Source organism: Polyodon spathula, chromosome 42, assembly GCF_017654505.1.
Source record: "Polyodon spathula isolate WHYD16114869_AA chromosome 42, ASM1765450v1, whole genome shotgun sequence".
In the NCBI taxonomy this organism is placed as follows: Eukaryota; Metazoa; Chordata; class Actinopteri; order Acipenseriformes; family Polyodontidae; genus Polyodon; species Polyodon spathula.
The window spans coordinates 1,330,779-1,348,090 of NC_054575.1; the positions used below are offsets into that span (position 1 = coordinate 1,330,779).

Here is a 17,312-nt window from a genome sequence, read left to right on the forward strand (position 1 = left end):
ACAGACACACCCATGTACACAATTCTCCATCTCTCTCACGTTTAAATTTAATTTGTGCGTGCGTGTGTGTGATACTCTATTAGGGCTACATTTTAAATTATATTGTCCTTTTAAAAAAAAAAATGATATATTATCTTTTGTATTTGGATATCTAAAGTAAGCAAGGCATATATACAGAAGGTGCAGACAATGATTGCTCCTACCTAAATAATTATAATTACATTTAGAATCGATAAAAGAAAAAGAAAACAGCAACACTGGTTCATTTCAAATTATGAAATTTGCCACTTGAATTAAGAACCCATCAATAAATGGACTGGACATGCAACATGTTTTACATCATCCAAACAGTGATCTTAGATACAAGTGTTGTTTTGTTTTTATTGCACAATCTCACCATAACCTCCTTGGATTTGTACTCTACACTTTTGGCATTGTGTTTGCTCGTTCTGATTCTTTATCAGTTGTGTTTTTTCTATTCTGATGGCATTTTAACAGTGCATTCACTCGTGGTTCGTTCGGGCTGATTTTCTTCTAGTTGAGTGCTGTTCGGTTTGTTTTGAAAACAATGTGAAAATAACTCTGTCCCTTTCAGAGTTCGTTTCAATCCACTTGAACCCAGTCTGTCTCAAGGGTGGTCTCAGTTCATTTGGGCAAAGGGGAGCATTGTAAAGCACAGAGAGGTCTGGTAAAGCATAGGGAAGCATTGTAAAGCACAGATAGGTGTGGTAAAGCATAGGGAAGCATTGTAAAGCACAGAGAGGTGTGGTAAAGCACAGGGAAGCATTGTAAAGCACACAGAGGTCTGGTAAAGCATAGGGAAGCATTGTAAAGCACAGAGAGGTCTGGTAAAGCACAGGGAAGCATTGTAAAGCACAGAGAGGGCTGGTAAAGCATAGGGAAGCATTGTAAAGCACAGAGAGGTCTGGTAAAGCATAGGGAAGCATTGTAAAGCACAGAGAGGTCTGGTAAAGCATAGGGAAGCATTGTAAAGCACAGAGAGGTCTGGTAAAGCACAGGGAAGCATTGTAAAGCACAGAGAGGGCTGGTAAAGCATAGGGAAGCATTGTAAAGCACAGAGAGGTATGGTAAAGCATAGGGAAGCATTGTAAAGCACAGAGAGGTCTGGTAAAGCATAGGGAAGCATTGTAAAGCACAGAGAGGTCTGGTAAAGCATAGGGAAGCATTGTAAAGCACAGAGAGGTGTGGTAAAGCATAGGGAAGCATTGTAAAGCACAGAGAGGTGTGGTAAAGCATAGGGAAGCATTGTAAAGCACAGAGAGGTGTGGTAAAGCATAGGGAAGCATTGTAAAGCACAGAGAGGTATGGTAAAGCATAGGGAAGCATTGTAAAGCACAGAGAGGTCTGGTAAAGCATAGGGAAGCATTGTAAAGCACAGCGAGGTCTGGTAAAGCATAGGGAAGTATTGTAAAGCACAGAGAGGTCTGGTAAAGCAGAGGGAAGCATTGTAAAGCATAGAGAGGTCTGGTAAAGCTTTACCATGGGGTCCCACCTGAGTTTTACACCTGTGTTCAAAACTGCACATAGGAATCTAAGCGGGTTTATATTACCAGTAACAAAGCAAAAGCAGAAAACGAATTAATCTCTGTAGCTGCTACTATTTATTAGGTTTTTCAGTAAAGTACAGTTTTTAATTGATTTGTATATATTTTTTTGTTTGCAATGTGTATCGTGCAGTACGAAATAAAATTAACAGAAATTCTAAAAGAAATTGCATATATATGTGTGTGTGTGTGTGTGTGTGTGTATATATATATATATATATATATATATATATATATATATATATATATATATATATATATATATATATATATATATATATATAGATAGATAGATAGATAGATAGATAGATATAGATATATAGATAGATAGATAGATATGCGCAAAGGAAAATGTCTATGCCAGTCTGTGATGCACCGCCTGGCCACCAGAGGGCAGCTCAATAAAGTCAAGTAGAATTGAAAACAAGTAAAAACAATGCAAAACAAAACAAACGTTGCACGAATTATTATTAATCGCCCTTATAGCCAAAAAGCTTCTTTATTATGTTTTTACTGTAAAATGTACTGCCTGCGCTCTATCTTTCTTTCTTTCTTTCAATGCAATTTGAGATCCCCATCTCAAAGTATCGGCTGTTATAATTACACTGTACTTCAATGTTACTTTCTCAGAGAAAATATATCGTTCAGTTCTAATCTAAAAATGTCCCCGTTTTTTGGGTTTTTTTTCCCACTCTGTAAATCTGGTAACCCTAAACATCAATGACGGAAAAGTCCATTATCTTGGGGGGGGGAGCAAATTCCGACATGACTGTGATTAAACACTGACTGCAGCTTTAAAAAAAAAAAAAAAATTCCCAAGGAAAGTGACAACACCTACTAACGACGTATAAAAAAACGCAGTTTCTGCAATATTGTTGAGGAAGCTGTGTGAACAGTGAAACAACACTAGGTGCCCGGCTTATTTCTGGAAGTTTCAGAAGTTATACAACAATGCAAAGTTGTACAAAGGTCAAAGTAAGTCTCCTTAAATGAAATTTATAGGAACCACAACGAGTCGTATTGTTCTTTCTGCTACCATAAGCTAGAGGCAGAACTGTTATTTTGTTTGTTTGATTATATACATTGTGTTTCTAAAAAAAAAACAAAAAAAAAAACAACAATTAAACCGATACCGTAAACAAAGCAAGTTTTGTAGCACAGTGTACGCCCTGTGTACAATTTGAGGGCATTGTGTTGTGTGTGTATCAGAAAACGTATTTATGAAACTGACATTTTGCTCACAGGACTGAATCCTTGCCGGGGTGTCACTTATGAACCCGTACAGCGCTTTAAGAGAAGTATTATTATATATATTTTTTGCATTGCGACCCCTCGTGTTATGTATGATGTTGCTGTGGGTGGGGATCTCAATGCAAGAGACACACAAGACGTTATTTTACTTTGTTGCACACGTTATGGGAATGGCACAGCTGAATTATTATTACACAGGTCAATATTTAAAGAACTGTTGTGTATATGTTAAACGGAATGCATAAACAATACATTTTGAATTTTAAATCCGGTTGATAAATCCATATGTAAACTTTAGTTTAACACAGTACAATCCATAGCTATATATATATATATATATATATATATATATATATATATATATATATATATATATATTGTAAAAAAATAAAAAATTAAAAATTAAAAACCCAGCTCAAGTTCGACATTTAATTTCAGTCTCCTTGTCATGTTGAACGTGGTCTCTTACTTCACACGTCGAATGAAGTGGACAATATATCACTGCACGTATGGTGACGTTAAACACAATCTTTCCCTAAAATTGTCTTTTGTGAAAACACTATCGCATAAACATTTAAAAAATATATATATATATACACACACACACACACACACACACACACACACACACACACATATATATATATATATATATATAGGAACACCGACTTCTAAAATGAAACACAAACAGTGATCTGTGAGTGGCATCCAGGTGCAAGTATTTTAAATTCCACTTTCCCTTATTCTTCTACGTACACACTGCCTATGACTTGGAACTGCTCTTCGGGTCTAGCTGTCAGTTAACAATGTATGTAACACAGGATAAACTGAAAGTAATTTGGGAGATCCTTGAGTGGCTGAGCTAGCAAAAGTCTCCCCTGGTAAAGGAACGGTGGTGTGCAGCGGGGTAGTCACACAGTCAGGGGAGCACAGGGGTCCCCGAGGGTCTCCCCTGGTAAAGGCACTATAGCGTGGTGTGCAGCAGGGGTCGCCCCCAGGGGTTCCCAGGGGGGGACCATTTCCGTGATATCGCACCACACGTGCCCCCAGGGTCTCCCAGAGGGGACATTTCCGTGGTATGGCACCACACGTGGGTGTGCCGGTCGGGGGAGGGTCTCCCCTGGTAAAGGCAATATAGCGTGGTGTGCAGCGGGGGTCCCAGAGGGTCTCCCCTGGTAAAGGCACTATAGCGTGGTGTGCAGCGGGGGTCCCAGAGTGTCTCCCCTGGTAAAGGCACTATAGCGTGGTGGGTTGCAGTGCAGTGTTTCAGATTTATGGGCTGTCTGTTTGGGAATGGGTGCTCTTAGCTGGCAGTTTTTAAGGCAGAACCTAACATTTTGTCATAGACAATACGTTTGGAGCATGTGTAACCTTTAATGAAACTCGACATAATCATTTACAATCTAGAGCAATACAGCAGAACACAATATTAGAAACCAGGACCAGAGGACCTGAAGTGGAGATAGGGAGAGGGAAGGAGACTCTTCTGCACACAGAGAGTGGTGAGGGGATGGAATGAGTTACCTAGTCATGTTGCTGAAGGAGACTCTTCTGCACACAGAGAGTGGTGAGGGGATGGAATGGGTTACCTAGTCATGTTGCTGAAGGAGACTCTTCTTCACACAGAGAGGGGTGAGGGGATGGATTGTGGTTACTAGCAATGTTGTTGATGCTGAATCACTTCCTTTAAGGCCCAAATTGACAACCGAGATCGAGCGGCTACTGGGAACCGAATAAGCTTAGAGGGCCCTGCTGTCATTCGTAATTTTTCTTGTGTTCTTATGTTCTAAATTAATTTCTATACTGCAAAAAAACAATAGATAGAAACACCCAAATCTCTCTCTCTCTCTCTCTCTCTCTCTCTCTCTCTCTCTCTCTCTCTCTCTCTCTCTCTCTCTCTCACAATAATGCCATCAATCTTACCTGTTGTGCACTTCCATTCTTTAGATCGTGCAGTTTTGAAAGAAAAGTAAGACAGTAAATACTTATTTTAAAAACTGATGCTGCATGAGGTTAAACACAATCTCTGTTTGCGAGCCGTGCTTTCAGATAGTGTTGCCCCCTCCATGGTGAGACTGTCCCCGCCCCTTCAACAGCTTCTTCCCTGTCAGTAACCAACCAGAGGCTTCCCCTGTTGACTGACATGCTTCCTTACAGTAACATGCTTTGACCTGGAAGACACTGCTGATGGAAAATGACCTAGGAAGTGCATGTGTAACAGATTTTAAGTTAAAAGTTAAAGTTAAAAGCAACCAGGTCTTGGCTTGGAACAAAATAAATAACCAATAAAACAAGTCAAGAAATGATCAACAAACTTCTCTTTAACCAAGCGAAGAACCAGATATCACGTTGTCAACTGAACTTTGTTATGATGTACGTTTTTTTTTTTGTTTGTTTGTTTGTTTTTTTCCAAAACTGCACGTTTGAGACCCAGGTAGCTAATGAAGATGGAACGATTGTGTTTGCTAAGCGAGGTTAAAAAAAATAAATAAATAAATAAAACCTTTCTGGCACAAAGAAATTCTTATTTTTCTTTTGCTTGTATTTTTGTATATTTCTCACCTGACCTTGACACCCTCTGACGGTCATTCAGTCCTGGGTCTCGCTGTTCCAAACTGCGTTTGTTACACTAATCCTTCTGGGGTCTGGGGTTGAAACTGCTGACCTCTGAGAGTTTAATGAATTAACATCGTCTGTAACTGACACCAGAACTTTCCTATTTGATTTCTTTTGTTAGGAGAAGAGCCCACTGGAGTCTGGGAAGGATGCAGACATTTTACATGACAAAGCGCCTGTGTTGAATACTGAGGTATGCTTCCGTTTAAGATAGCGATCTAGGGGTGTTCAGTTGCATTACATTAAACAAACATTTTAAAATGAAGCAACGTATTTTTGGAAAGTTTGCATGATAACCTCTTCAACCACTTCTAAAAAAATGTCTCCTGCATTTTACGATTTGTGGATCTGTGTTCTTTTTCTCTGACTATTTTAAATTAATTGCATGTGTGGCTTATTAAAGTCATCAAATAAATTTAGACATATCACTAAATTGCTTATTTTCACAATTTTCAGAGATTTTCAGTTCCAGTGGTTTGTTTTCATATGCACAACAAATCAAAAACTACAGAAGCAATGGGGTGCTCTAATACATGTGCACACTGCTGAACTACAGAAGCAATGGGGTGCTCTAATACATGTGCACACTGCTGAACTACAGAAGCAATGGGGTGCTCTAATACATGTGCACACTGCTGAACTACAGAAGCAATGGGGTGCTCTAATACATGTGCACACTGCTGAACTACAGAAGCAATGGGGTGTTCTAATACATGTGCACACTGCTGAACTACAGAAGCAATGGGGTGCTCTAATACATGTGCACACTGCTGAACTACAGAAGCAATGGGGTGCTCTAATACATGTGCACACTGCTGAACTACAGAAGCAATGGGGTGCTCTAATACATGTGCACACTGCTGAACTACAGAAGCAATGGGGTGCTCTAATACATGTGCACACTGCTGAACTACAGAAGCAATGGGGTGCTCTAATACATGTGCACACTGCTGAAACTACAGAAGCAATGGGGTGCTCTAATACATGTGCACACTGCTGAACTACAGAAGCAATGGGGTGCTCTAATACATGTGCACACTGCTGAACTACAGAAGCAATGGGGTGCTCTAATACATGTGCACACTGCTGAACTACAGAAGCAATGGGATGCTCTAATACATGTGCACACTGCTGAACTACAGAAGCAATGGGGTGCTCTAATACATGTGCACACTGCTGAACTACAGAAGCAATGGGGTGCTCTAATACATGTGCACACTGCTGAACTACAGAAGCAATGGGGTGCTCTAATACATGGTCACACTGCTGAACTACAGAAGCAATGGGGCATTCTAATACATGAAAATACTGCTGAACTACAGAAGCAATGGGGTGCTTAATACATGTGCACACTGAGAACTACAGAAGCAATGGGGTGCTCTAATACATGTGCACACTAATGTTACAGAAGCAATTGAAGCTGACACCCTGGCACACCTTGAACTACAGAAGCTTGATGAGATTCTGGGATCAATAAAAACAACCAAACGAGCAAGATGGGCCGAATGGCCTCCTCTCATTTATAAACTTTCTTATGTTCTTATTAATCTGCACTGTCCCGTAATCTTGTAAGTCACTAAAGATGTTTCCTGGTTGTCTGACTGCATACAGTTCTTGCAAAGTTTATCTTTCTGGTCAAACTGCTTCATAAGATGCCAGATGTCGCCGTTTTACCAATTCTTTTACTTCTGTAGGTCACATTTACTGTGGTGGTCTAACTGCAGGCAGAACATGTGACCTACAGCCCAGGAAGTGATAAAAATATATACAGTAAAATAGATAACGCTGTACAAAAGAAGACCAGCCTAATGTATAGGATTGAGAGCAGTGATAGTGTTGATGAGACATTCTAAAGCATGGGTTAATATGGAGATTAAGATGTGGTTATTTCTGTGGTGTTTGCAGCTAGGTCTCTGCTACCTCTTTGCATTTGTTGGTCACATAAAAACAGGTCCTTCACTTGACATTTTTCAGGACACAAGCACACTGGAGTGGGAAAAGCTGAAAGAGATTCACAGTAAAGAGACAAGTCCTCTGGAGAATGCAGAGGTAAGCCTTCAAAGTCAGCAGTTGCAGTGTTAGTTAGTTTGTACTGCAGGGCCCTGCTGACTCTGTCTCTCTGACCCTTTCAGGACTTGAGCTTGAAGGAGCCTGGGGAGAAACCAACTGGAAACGCTCACTGCAATCGAAGGAACCCCTTCATGAAAACAGAGGTATGCCTTCATTACAGGACAGCATTCAAAGAAATTGTTCCAACAACACCACACCAAGTTGCATATCCCGTCACTTTTAGTTGCTACAGACTGCGACTAAAATGTTTGCAAATACGACAAATAAAACAGTTTTTAGGGGTTAGGGACAAAAATGTTGTCTCTCCCTTTAAAAGCACGTGCCAGTAAGTATGAATGCGACATGACGTGTCAATCTGTATAAAACAAAAAACACATATCACATGTTTTATTGAACCAAAGTGCGAGACGTGCTCTAATACATGTGCACACTGCTGAACTACAGAAGCAATGGGGTGCGAATACATGTGCACACTGCTGAACTACAGAAGCAATGGGGTGCTGGAAACATGTGCACACTGCTGAACTACAGAAGCAATGGGGTGCTCTAATACATGTGCACACTGCTGAACTACAGAAGCAATGGGGTGCTCTAATACATGTGCACACTGCTGAACTACAGAAGCAATGGGGTGCTCTAATACATGTGCACACTGCTGAACTACAGAAGCAATGGGGTGCTCTAATACATGTACACTGCTGAACTACAAAGCAATGGGGTGCTCCAACACATGTGCACACTGCTGACCACAGTTGCAATATCCCGTCACTTTTAGTTGCTACAGACTGCGACTAAAATGTTTGCAAATACGACAAATAAAACATGTTTTTACTGGTGAACTACAGAAGCAATGGGGTGCTCTAATTTATGTGCACACTGCTGAACTACAGAATGAATGGGGTGCATAATACGTGTGCACACTGTGAACTACAGAAGCAATGGGGTGCTCTAATACATGTGCACACTGCTGAACTACAGAAGCAATGGGGTGCTCTAATACATGTGCACACTGCTGAACTACAGAAGCAATGGGGTGCTCTAATACATGCGCACACTGCTGAACTACAGAAGCAATGGGGTGCTCTAATACATGCGCACACTGCTGTAAAGTTAACTTTATTTTTAATGGTATGACAAATAAAATTGGTTAATTTTTCAACCTTGTGTTCCTCAAGTGATAGAAGCTGACTGTGTAATGTGGTAACCTTGTGTGTTGTATACTTTAGATGGAGAAGATTGTATTTAATAGGGTGAACAGCCTAGCTAACAATGTACCACATAATTGTACCACATTTCCTATCTATATCTATTTTATAATGCACGTTTTTGTGGCACGGCAAATTCTCCAACTCCTTAGAGTTCACCCACTGTTTTAAAGGACAGGGCGTTTCAAACTTTTTCAGAGAAACACTTTGATTTGTTTTTAGGACAAGAGCCTAAAGGAGGCAGGAGAGAATAAGAAAGAAGGTGCTCGTTTCAGTGGGAAGAGCTCCACTGTGAATACAAAGGTTAGGGTTAGGGTTAGGGCTGTCTCATTGTGTGGAGTTATTATACCACTTTCCTGAAAAACAGTACATGCTAAATTGTAGAATATTTTGTTTTTCTGCCCACCTTTTATTTTCACGGAAGTTGTAAAATCTGCGATAACCGTGGGGGGAAAAGTGCAGCCTCATTTATTCATGTTTAAGAAGAACGTGCAGATTGATTTTGAAGGATTGCCTTGTCTAGTCACAGCTTGGTTCACGTAGGCAAGGGAACATTAAAATGTGCAAACTGTCTAAGGTAAACAAAACAAACAAAAAATAAAGCAGAGGATTGGAGCTAGGAGAGAATTCTAGAGTTGGAGATTCCTCTAAATGAGAAATATTTAGCAGCAGTGAGAACATATTCAAGGTGAAAGGCATGGCGTCACATTTAAAACCGGCATTCTCTTCAATAGGAAAGCAACAGTCTTTTGGATTGGTGGAAGAACGAGGAAGGTGAGTTATAATGAAGTTGATTCCCTCACTCAAAGCAAGTCAGTAACATACTGTACACACTTTTTTGTTTATAAAAAAGGTGCAGCCATTTCCAGAGATAATAAAACAAATATAACAATAATAAAATAACTAATTAAATGTTTGTTTTATTCTTGCGCACAAATCTACATAGATAAACGCCACGGGTCAGAGTGACCCCAAACATCTTATTTGTACACATGGCCTGTTCTAAAAAAAATATACATCTCAAAAGGTTCTGTTTTCTGTGTATAAGTTCATGATCCCAACTTAGGAAAAGTTGTAAAATATTATACAGAAAATGAAAAGAAAAATAGCATTTAAGCTGATTGGAAACTAGAGTCGGATCAAATAGACCCGAAACCTGATAGGAGGGTATAAAAAATATATATGTGCACATAATTTAGGTCTTGTATTTAACATCATGTCATCAAAAACGCTACAAAATGATATTGCAAGTGTCTACCGGAAGCCGTAATAGTAGTACAGTAGTATTTCATGTTCGATTTTAAAATGTCACGTTTTTGTCAGCTTTTCGTATCTGGAAAACTACAATGCGGTTTGTAATTCTGTATGTTAAAGGATACATAAGGGCCTTTGTATTTTATTGTGTTACATGTTCCCATGTGTTGCTACAACTGTTTACATAAGGTGTGTGTATTGTTGTTTTTACATTTTGACCACTTTTTTAAAATTGCATTCCCTGCCTCAAGATGGCCTCCCGTGTACCTGCATGGACCTCTCAGAACTACACTTCCCATCATCCTCCTGCTCACATATGTAAATGAGATGGATTTACCAGTGAGCAGGAGGATGATGGGAAATGTAGTACCCATGTAGTATTAACCTTTTAATGTTACATTATTCAGCAGGTTTCATTCGACTTTAGATGCAAAATTAGTTACTTCTGTAGGAGGATGCAAACCTTTTGGCCATAGCTGTATGGCAGACACATGCTCCCCTATATCTCCAATCCGCTATCATCAATCGAGTATGCTAAATAAAATGAGTACCAGCTTTCATGACTGGATTATCGGCTTGCAAGACACATGGAGAAATCTGTGACGTGTGACGTGTGTGTATGGGCACACAATGCAAACTCCTCCACTAGAATCGCCAGTGAGGGACAGCAGTTCTATAAATCGTGGATGTTGTGTACTTCCCTTTGTAGACAGGTCCCAAATGTGTGTGTGTGTGTTTTTTTTTTTTAATAAAAAAATGTTATTTTCAAATATAATATCTGGTACTACATTAGGTTAAACAGTCTCTGTTTGGAAAATAAACATTAGGATTGTGCCCCACTTCTTTGGTATGTCACCTGTTTCCCTTGTTGACTCTACAAGGTACAAGGAAGTGAGTTAAGCATGGAAACTGATAACTTTCTTTAACTGTAATGTGTTACCAAATACCATAAATTATTCTACACACCTGCTAGAACGTGCCTTTCTTTCAATACAGTTTTGTAGGAGATATAATTAGAGCTTCTGATTTTCGGTTTGAACCGAAAAAAAAGATAAACACCAGAAAAACTGTGGAAATGGTTAATCAATTCACATTGACTTTATCCTTATCTTCTTGCGAGATTTGAAACAAGATTACAATCAGGAATGGAGACTTGTTAGCAGGATTTAAAACTGTATTACAGTTAAGATACGGAGGATTTAAAACAGAATTGTGGCGAAATGAAGAAGGTACAACTTAAGCGTGCAAGTACTGATGAGTTACTATACATATTTTGACACAAAAAAAACGCTCAAGCATTTTGGAAAGTAACCGAAAACACCAATTTCATACAGTATATCAAAAACGAAAGCCCCGAATATAAACGGATTTATCTAAAACTCTAAAATAGCTAAAAATAAGCACCGAAAAATACAATTAATAAAACCTGAAAAACCGAAGCCCTATATATAATATTGAACAACCCTGCATTGCCTTGTTTGTGTTATTTGGTCATCCACACTCATGTGATAGAAGTTAGAAACTGGACAATGCATTAGAAGATTCAGAATGGTCTTGTGTGGTCACTTTACTGCAGGGTGGGATGACTGGGATTCTGATGAAGAATTCACTGATGAAGAACAAGCAAGGTAAGATTAGATCTCCATATTTCTTCTAAAATTACTGTTATATCTCAACAACGAGATTAGGGAGCCAATTCCATCCCCTCACCCCTCTCTGTGTGAAGAAGAGTCTCCTTCAACAACATGACTAGGTAACCCATTCCATCCCCTCGCCCCTCTCTGTGTAAAGAACTGTCTCCTTTCCTCTGTCCTAAGTCTATCTCTACTTAACGTTCAACTGTGTGTCCTCTGGTCCTGGTTTCTGTGCTGCACTAAAAGTATTGGTTTGGGTTAACTGTAGAAACTCCTTTTAAGATTTTAAAGATTTTAATTGATCTGCACTATGTGTTTTTTTTGTTTTTTCTAATGCAGTAATAATGGATAACTGGGGTCCTCTTGACAACTGACTTGATGGGAAGCTACAACCTGCATTTTGTTTTGAGGAACTTGGTTACAGTTGTTAAGAAATGTTATTCAGCTACTTGCATTTGACATTGCATCATGTTTTGTGGCTTTTAGAATGTGGAAAGCACACAGATATGGAGGAAGTTGGCTCACATTTTTCTCTCAGATATGAAAAGACCAGTGAAGCATGGAAACACATTGTTACGAAAGAGGCAAATAATTTGTGTTGTTTACATTTCTCCCCTTCCTAGGGTCATTGCCACTACAGCTTGCAAAGTGTACAAAGGCATCAGGCTTTTTGTGAAGCTGTTCCTGGACCGATTCGAGACGTTCCAGAAGTACATCAGCGAGCTCTGCGCGATCGCGGACGGAGTCGACCGCTTTCACAAGAAGACGACGATCGCCAGCATCACTGGGGGAGCTGTGAGCGCAGCTGGGGGGGTGACTGCCATCGCCGGCCTCATCCTGGCTCCCTTCACGTTCGGGACCTCCCTCATAGTGAGCGCCGTGGGGCTGGGGGTCGCCACGGCGGGGGGCGTGACCAGCGCCTCCGCCAACATTTCCGACACGGTCAGCAACTCCTTCGACCGCAAAAAAGTGGAGAAGATCATCGAAGGGTACCAGAGCGAGATGAAAGACATCTCCGAGTGTTTGGTGTTTGTGAAAAAGGGCATGGACAACATGCAGAGGTTCGATATGTCGAAGGTCAATGACAGCATGTACAGCCAAGCTTTTCCGAAGTTAGGAGGGGCTCTGCAGAAAGGGACGAGGATCGGGGGTCAAATTAACGATATTATCCAAGTGGTCCAGCTCGCCAGACTCACTGGTGGGGCGGCCACTGCCATCCGAGTGGTCAGCGTGGCGTCCGTCGTTCTGTCCGGGTTGTCCGTGGCTTTAGATGTGTTCTTCATCGCGAAGGATTCCATGGAATTGTGGAAAGGGGCCAAGACCGACTTTGCGGCTAAAATCCGTGAGGTGGCAGCTGACCTACAAGCAGGCTTGCTGGAGCTCAATAAAATAAGAGAAGAGCTTCAGCAGACAACCAAAGGGCTTTCGGAGACACGGGGTCTCGTTCACTGAGCGGGTTCTTCCTCCAGTACAAATTGCCTACAATAATCAATTTTATCAAAAAAAAATATAATTACTAAAGCCATCACCACTGCTGCACGTTTACACTTTGCATTCCTGAAACCATGTGAGATGCAGATTTATAGAGCTATTGAATTCCTCTACAGAAACGCATGCCCTTAACCCTTTCAGTCCTGAATCATGTGTTAGCATACAGTGCTAGGATAAGGCAGGACTTTTAATGTCTCGCCAGGACAAGGGTAAAAATGGGCATTTATGGAATATGGCTGAAATTGTTGGGTTTCTGGGTAACAGAGATCAGTGTGAGGATTAGTTCGGGAGCCAACATAAGTGCACTAAAAATGGACTTGATAGTCCTTAAAAGTACTAGAATTGTATTGTCCATGTTTGTAAACCACAGGTCTCAGAGAGAAGTAAATAACAGGTCTGCTCAAAAACATGTATTGCAAAAGTCCTTAAAATTGCACAAACATATTAGGACGATTGCTTTCCAAAAAAAACATGGTTTGCAGTTCTTCCAGGCTTGACTTGCATTTGCAAATTATTAATGTCACTTAAAACGTGTGTAATGATTCACTGACAGACTACGGACTCTTTCGGGGGCGTTTATTATATAAATATAAATGATATATCAACGCAGGCCAGATGCTTTGGGTTACCCCTTGTGTTGGTTCAGTGTTGGTTCTTAACTAGAATCCTGTTGGCTTCTCTATCTGATTCAAACTAGATTAACTTATATATTCAATTATATAGTGGGCATATGGGGTACCAAATGTCTTTATTCCCATATTTAACCAAAAACATGACTGCCCCCCCCCCCCCACCACCAATTTATAAGTCTTGTGAATAATGCATACTTTCAGATATAATTTATCAATCTGAAAAATATTTAAAACTTCTAACTTTTAAAGAACCTGGACATTGTGCCAGAATAACAGACCTGAAGGAAGATCAAGAGTTCATGGTAGATGATCTGTAGAGCAGTTAAACAGTTTGAGGGACATTTCCTTTTCTTTTTACTTTTAAAAGTACATAAACAAGTTATTCCCTTATGTCCAGTGAAACTTAAGAAGTTAGAATTTTTAGATTATTGTTATCAAAAAATAAAAACATTTTAAAAAATTTAAAAAAACCCTACCTAAGTCAGAAATACCGCACTGTTACACATTTTTTACACAGATAAATAATAGTCAGTGAACCAATTTAAGTAATTTTTGTGAATTTTAAACAGTAAGGAGCATATACTTTTGAGTTTTATCTTAATATTGGGCAGAATTAATACAGGCGATTTTTCGCTGGATAGGCTAAACTTTAATGCTTGTTAGAATACACTTTGCAAGCGCAGATCCTGATCACACCTATATTTGTTTGGTGAAACAAAGCTCGAAATTTGTGGTACTTTTTCGGTACCCAGATTTTCCCTGCATGGCTCCCAGAGGCTCCTATATAGAGTTATAAAGTGGCGCCAACAACTTGAACTGAGCAAAATGCAGATTGATTGATTGCTAATGTATTAACTGAATTTTTAATATCTTTATTTTTATATAGCGCTTTACAGAGGTAGGCTGTGAACTGTGCATTATATAAAGCGTCACTTACAATAGGACATTGATTAAACATCTCAGGACGGAGCACAAGGAGGTTAACTGACTTGCTCAGGGTCACACACAGCGAGTCAGCCAGCCACAGATGGACCTTGGGAACCAGGGACCTTCTGGTTACAAGCCCTGGACCACACCATGGACCACACTGCCTCCTTGAGGGCCTAACCAGTAACTTCAATGAATTTTGATACCAGTGCCACTGGAAGTAACCCATCTCTTGAACTAGTATTGTCTTAAATACTTGCAATATGTTTTGCAAGTGCAGATGTGACTAAGCAGTTTATCTTCTAATGTCTTTTAATCTGTTAGAGCTGTATAAAGGCTGTGTATGGATTTATGCTGAGCTCAGATCTGCCCTTCTTAATTGTTTTGTTGTACTTTTAATACAGGAAAGAGGCCCTTTCTTGTAAGCTCCTACGTTCTTGAATGCTCTGTGAGGGAAGCTGAGATTTACAATCAAAACTGTATTTTCTTTTTGTCCTTTGTTCCAAATTGGAGTTTTATTAAATTCTGTAGTTTTAATTGAACGGTTTAATTGTTCTTTTTTATTTTGCGTGAAGCGCTTTAGGAACTCAGGGCTTAGAGGACTACTAACATTCGATGGCTGAAAGAACTGTATTTAGCTTGGATTAAAGAATTAGAGTTGGGGAAACGACCTAAGTCATGCAATGGTTATAACAAAGCAATCGTTTAAGTGCAGTACAGAAAACAGGACCAGAGGACACAGCTGGAAAAGAAGTGGTCTGAAGACAGAGGGAAGGAGACACTTCTTTGCACGAGGGTATGGAATGGGTTACCTGGTCATGTTGCTGATGATAAAAAGGGGGGCGGGACCTTAACTGATGACTTCAATCGGCCACACATGCAGTTCATTTAAAATAGTCAGAGAAAAGGAACACATATCCACACATGGTAAAATGCATGAGACTTTTTTAGAAGCTGTTTAAGTACAAAGTGATCTAACATGAGTGGCTCCATCACTGCAAATTGGAATTCCCACATCTAGAGGTTTTCATGCAGGTAGGTATATAAAGGTGTGGCAAAGTGGCTAATTGTGCAGGCACAGGAGTACAGTGGTGATCACTAAACAGACAGACAATGATAATCCAGGCGCAATAATATTTTATGTGTATCCCATTGGTCTAATGACACAAAGACAGTAAATAAGAACAATGAGAACAGGCAGTACAGTGGTGTGTATTGCTGTGTTTTGAAACCTGGGTTGGTCCTGAAATAATAATAGCCCCAAACTTAAACACCCACACGTAACACAAAACACAAACGCTGGCATGGATGATGTTTTGCTTCATGTAACTTCTATGCCTCTCTTGTAGAATTTGGAGTTGCTGTGTACCCTTCCTAAAGCTGCTGCCTTGCCCAGGGTTCAGATAGACCTCTCTTTAGAGAATGTGAGGGAAACTTTCTCAGAGCTTGAAGGAAATCTTGAGCTATTGTGGAAGGCACAGACAGCGAGGAGATCCAAGACAGGTAAGTGTGAAACCAATTTTCTTCAGTTGCTATGCCTATGATTGGAGCTGATAGTCTATAGGCCCTTTAACATTGCAATCTTTTCAAAAGAATTGGAGTTTATCTTCATAAGGAAACACAGTTTTCTTTTGGTTCTTTTCACAGCGGGAAAAACTAAAGGTGATTTTAATTCAGAAGTTGAAGCATGGGAAATCTGAACAGCAGTTCGAGATCAATTTCTTCTGACATGTGTCTCTTACCCTACCAATCTAGAAGCCTGCCATCAGTGAAGCTAAAATGTATCCCATGACTATATGGAACTGTGGGCAACAACCTCTCTCAGGAAGCCCATGGTCCGAGTGCCCTATGGATTTGGGAATACACAAACACTCCATTACAGAGTATATAAGAGAATGTCACCACCTACCATACTAAATAAAACCAGATGTATTATATCTGTTTATTTTGTGAGGGCGTGAATTCCTGTTCAGTCAATGGTTTTGCCTCTCTCATTATTTACAGTTGGTACCATGTCTACCAAATCTGACATCCTTCAGAGGACTATCTGGTCATTAGTGCTACCACCCCTGCGCTGACTCAGGAGCGATGAGGATGAACACACGCTGTCCTCCGAAGCGTGTGCCGTCAGCCGACTGCTTCTTTACACACTTCTTTACACTTCACCGTGCAGCCACCCAGGAGCTACAGCGTGGGAGGACAACGCCGCTCCCGGGCAGCGAACGGGCAAGCCCGCAGGCACCCGGGCAGACTACAGGGGTCGCTGGTGCGCAGTGAGCCGAGGACACCCTGGCCGACCTATCTAAAATCTCGCGAGCAAGAACCAGCCTCCATTTCTAATTGTAATCTCGTTGTAAGTCTTGCAAGAGTGACACGACTCCCTGTCTGCGGACTCTCCAATAGAAATGTGGGAAATTGCTGCCACTCAGTAGTTGGGGCTTGTTTAAAGTATTCAGAACGAATCCGTGCGAGGTACAAATCAGGAAGGAGTGAAGGGGTGACAAAAGGGTGAAGTCAACGTGAATTGAGTAATCATTTCTAGTGTTTTCTTTTACAAATATTTTACATTTCTACAAATTACATTTTAAATTGAGACCAAACAGGTTTCATTTCCCTCAAGCAGATTTGAGGAACATGGGTCAGTCGATTTCTTGTGCAAGGAATACG

General features: G+C 40.3%; 1 protein-coding gene and 1 long non-coding RNA gene across 3 annotated transcripts; both read left to right on the forward strand.

The window, feature by feature from the left end:
* The first annotated feature begins 2,391 nt into the window (after positions 1 to 2,391).
* LOC121305283 (apolipoprotein L6-like) lies at positions 2,392 to 14,622 on the forward strand. 2 transcript variants are annotated; one of them, XM_041236866.1, is made up of 8 exons: positions 2,392 to 2,540; positions 5,554 to 5,625; positions 7,407 to 7,481; positions 7,565 to 7,645; positions 8,930 to 9,010; positions 9,442 to 9,481; positions 11,538 to 11,589; positions 12,219 to 14,622. In XM_041236866.1, the coding sequence occupies exons 1-8, from the start codon at positions 2,517 to 2,519 to the stop codon at positions 13,045 to 13,047; spliced, it is 1,254 nt and encodes a 417-aa protein (XP_041092800.1). In that variant the 5' UTR covers positions 2,392 to 2,516; the 3' UTR covers positions 13,048 to 14,622. The 2 variants fall into 2 exon arrangements, with proteins under 2 accessions (XP_041092800.1, XP_041092801.1); XM_041236867.1 differs by lacking the exon at positions 8,930 to 9,010.
* A 39-nt stretch (positions 14,623 to 14,661) lies between these two features.
* LOC121305334 lies at positions 14,662 to 16,636 on the forward strand. The gene is made up of 3 exons (XR_005948061.1): positions 14,662 to 15,441; positions 15,995 to 16,148; positions 16,293 to 16,636. It is a non-coding gene; the product is annotated as an uncharacterized LOC121305334 (long non-coding RNA).
* Positions 16,637 to 17,312: the final 676 nt, after the last annotated feature.

Excerpts from the sequence above, each read along its gene's own strand:
- LOC121305283 (XM_041236866.1), top strand. The coding sequence starts at position 2,517 with ATGCAAAGTTGTACAAAGGTCAAA. Across the intron at positions 7,646-8,929 it reads ACCCCTTCATGAAAACAGAG|GACAAGAGCCTAAAGGAGGC; the intron begins GTATGCCTTCAT and ends ATTTGTTTTTAG. Across the intron at positions 9,011-9,441 it reads GCTCCACTGTGAATACAAAG|GAAAGCAACAGTCTTTTGGA; the intron begins GTTAGGGTTAGG and ends TCTCTTCAATAG.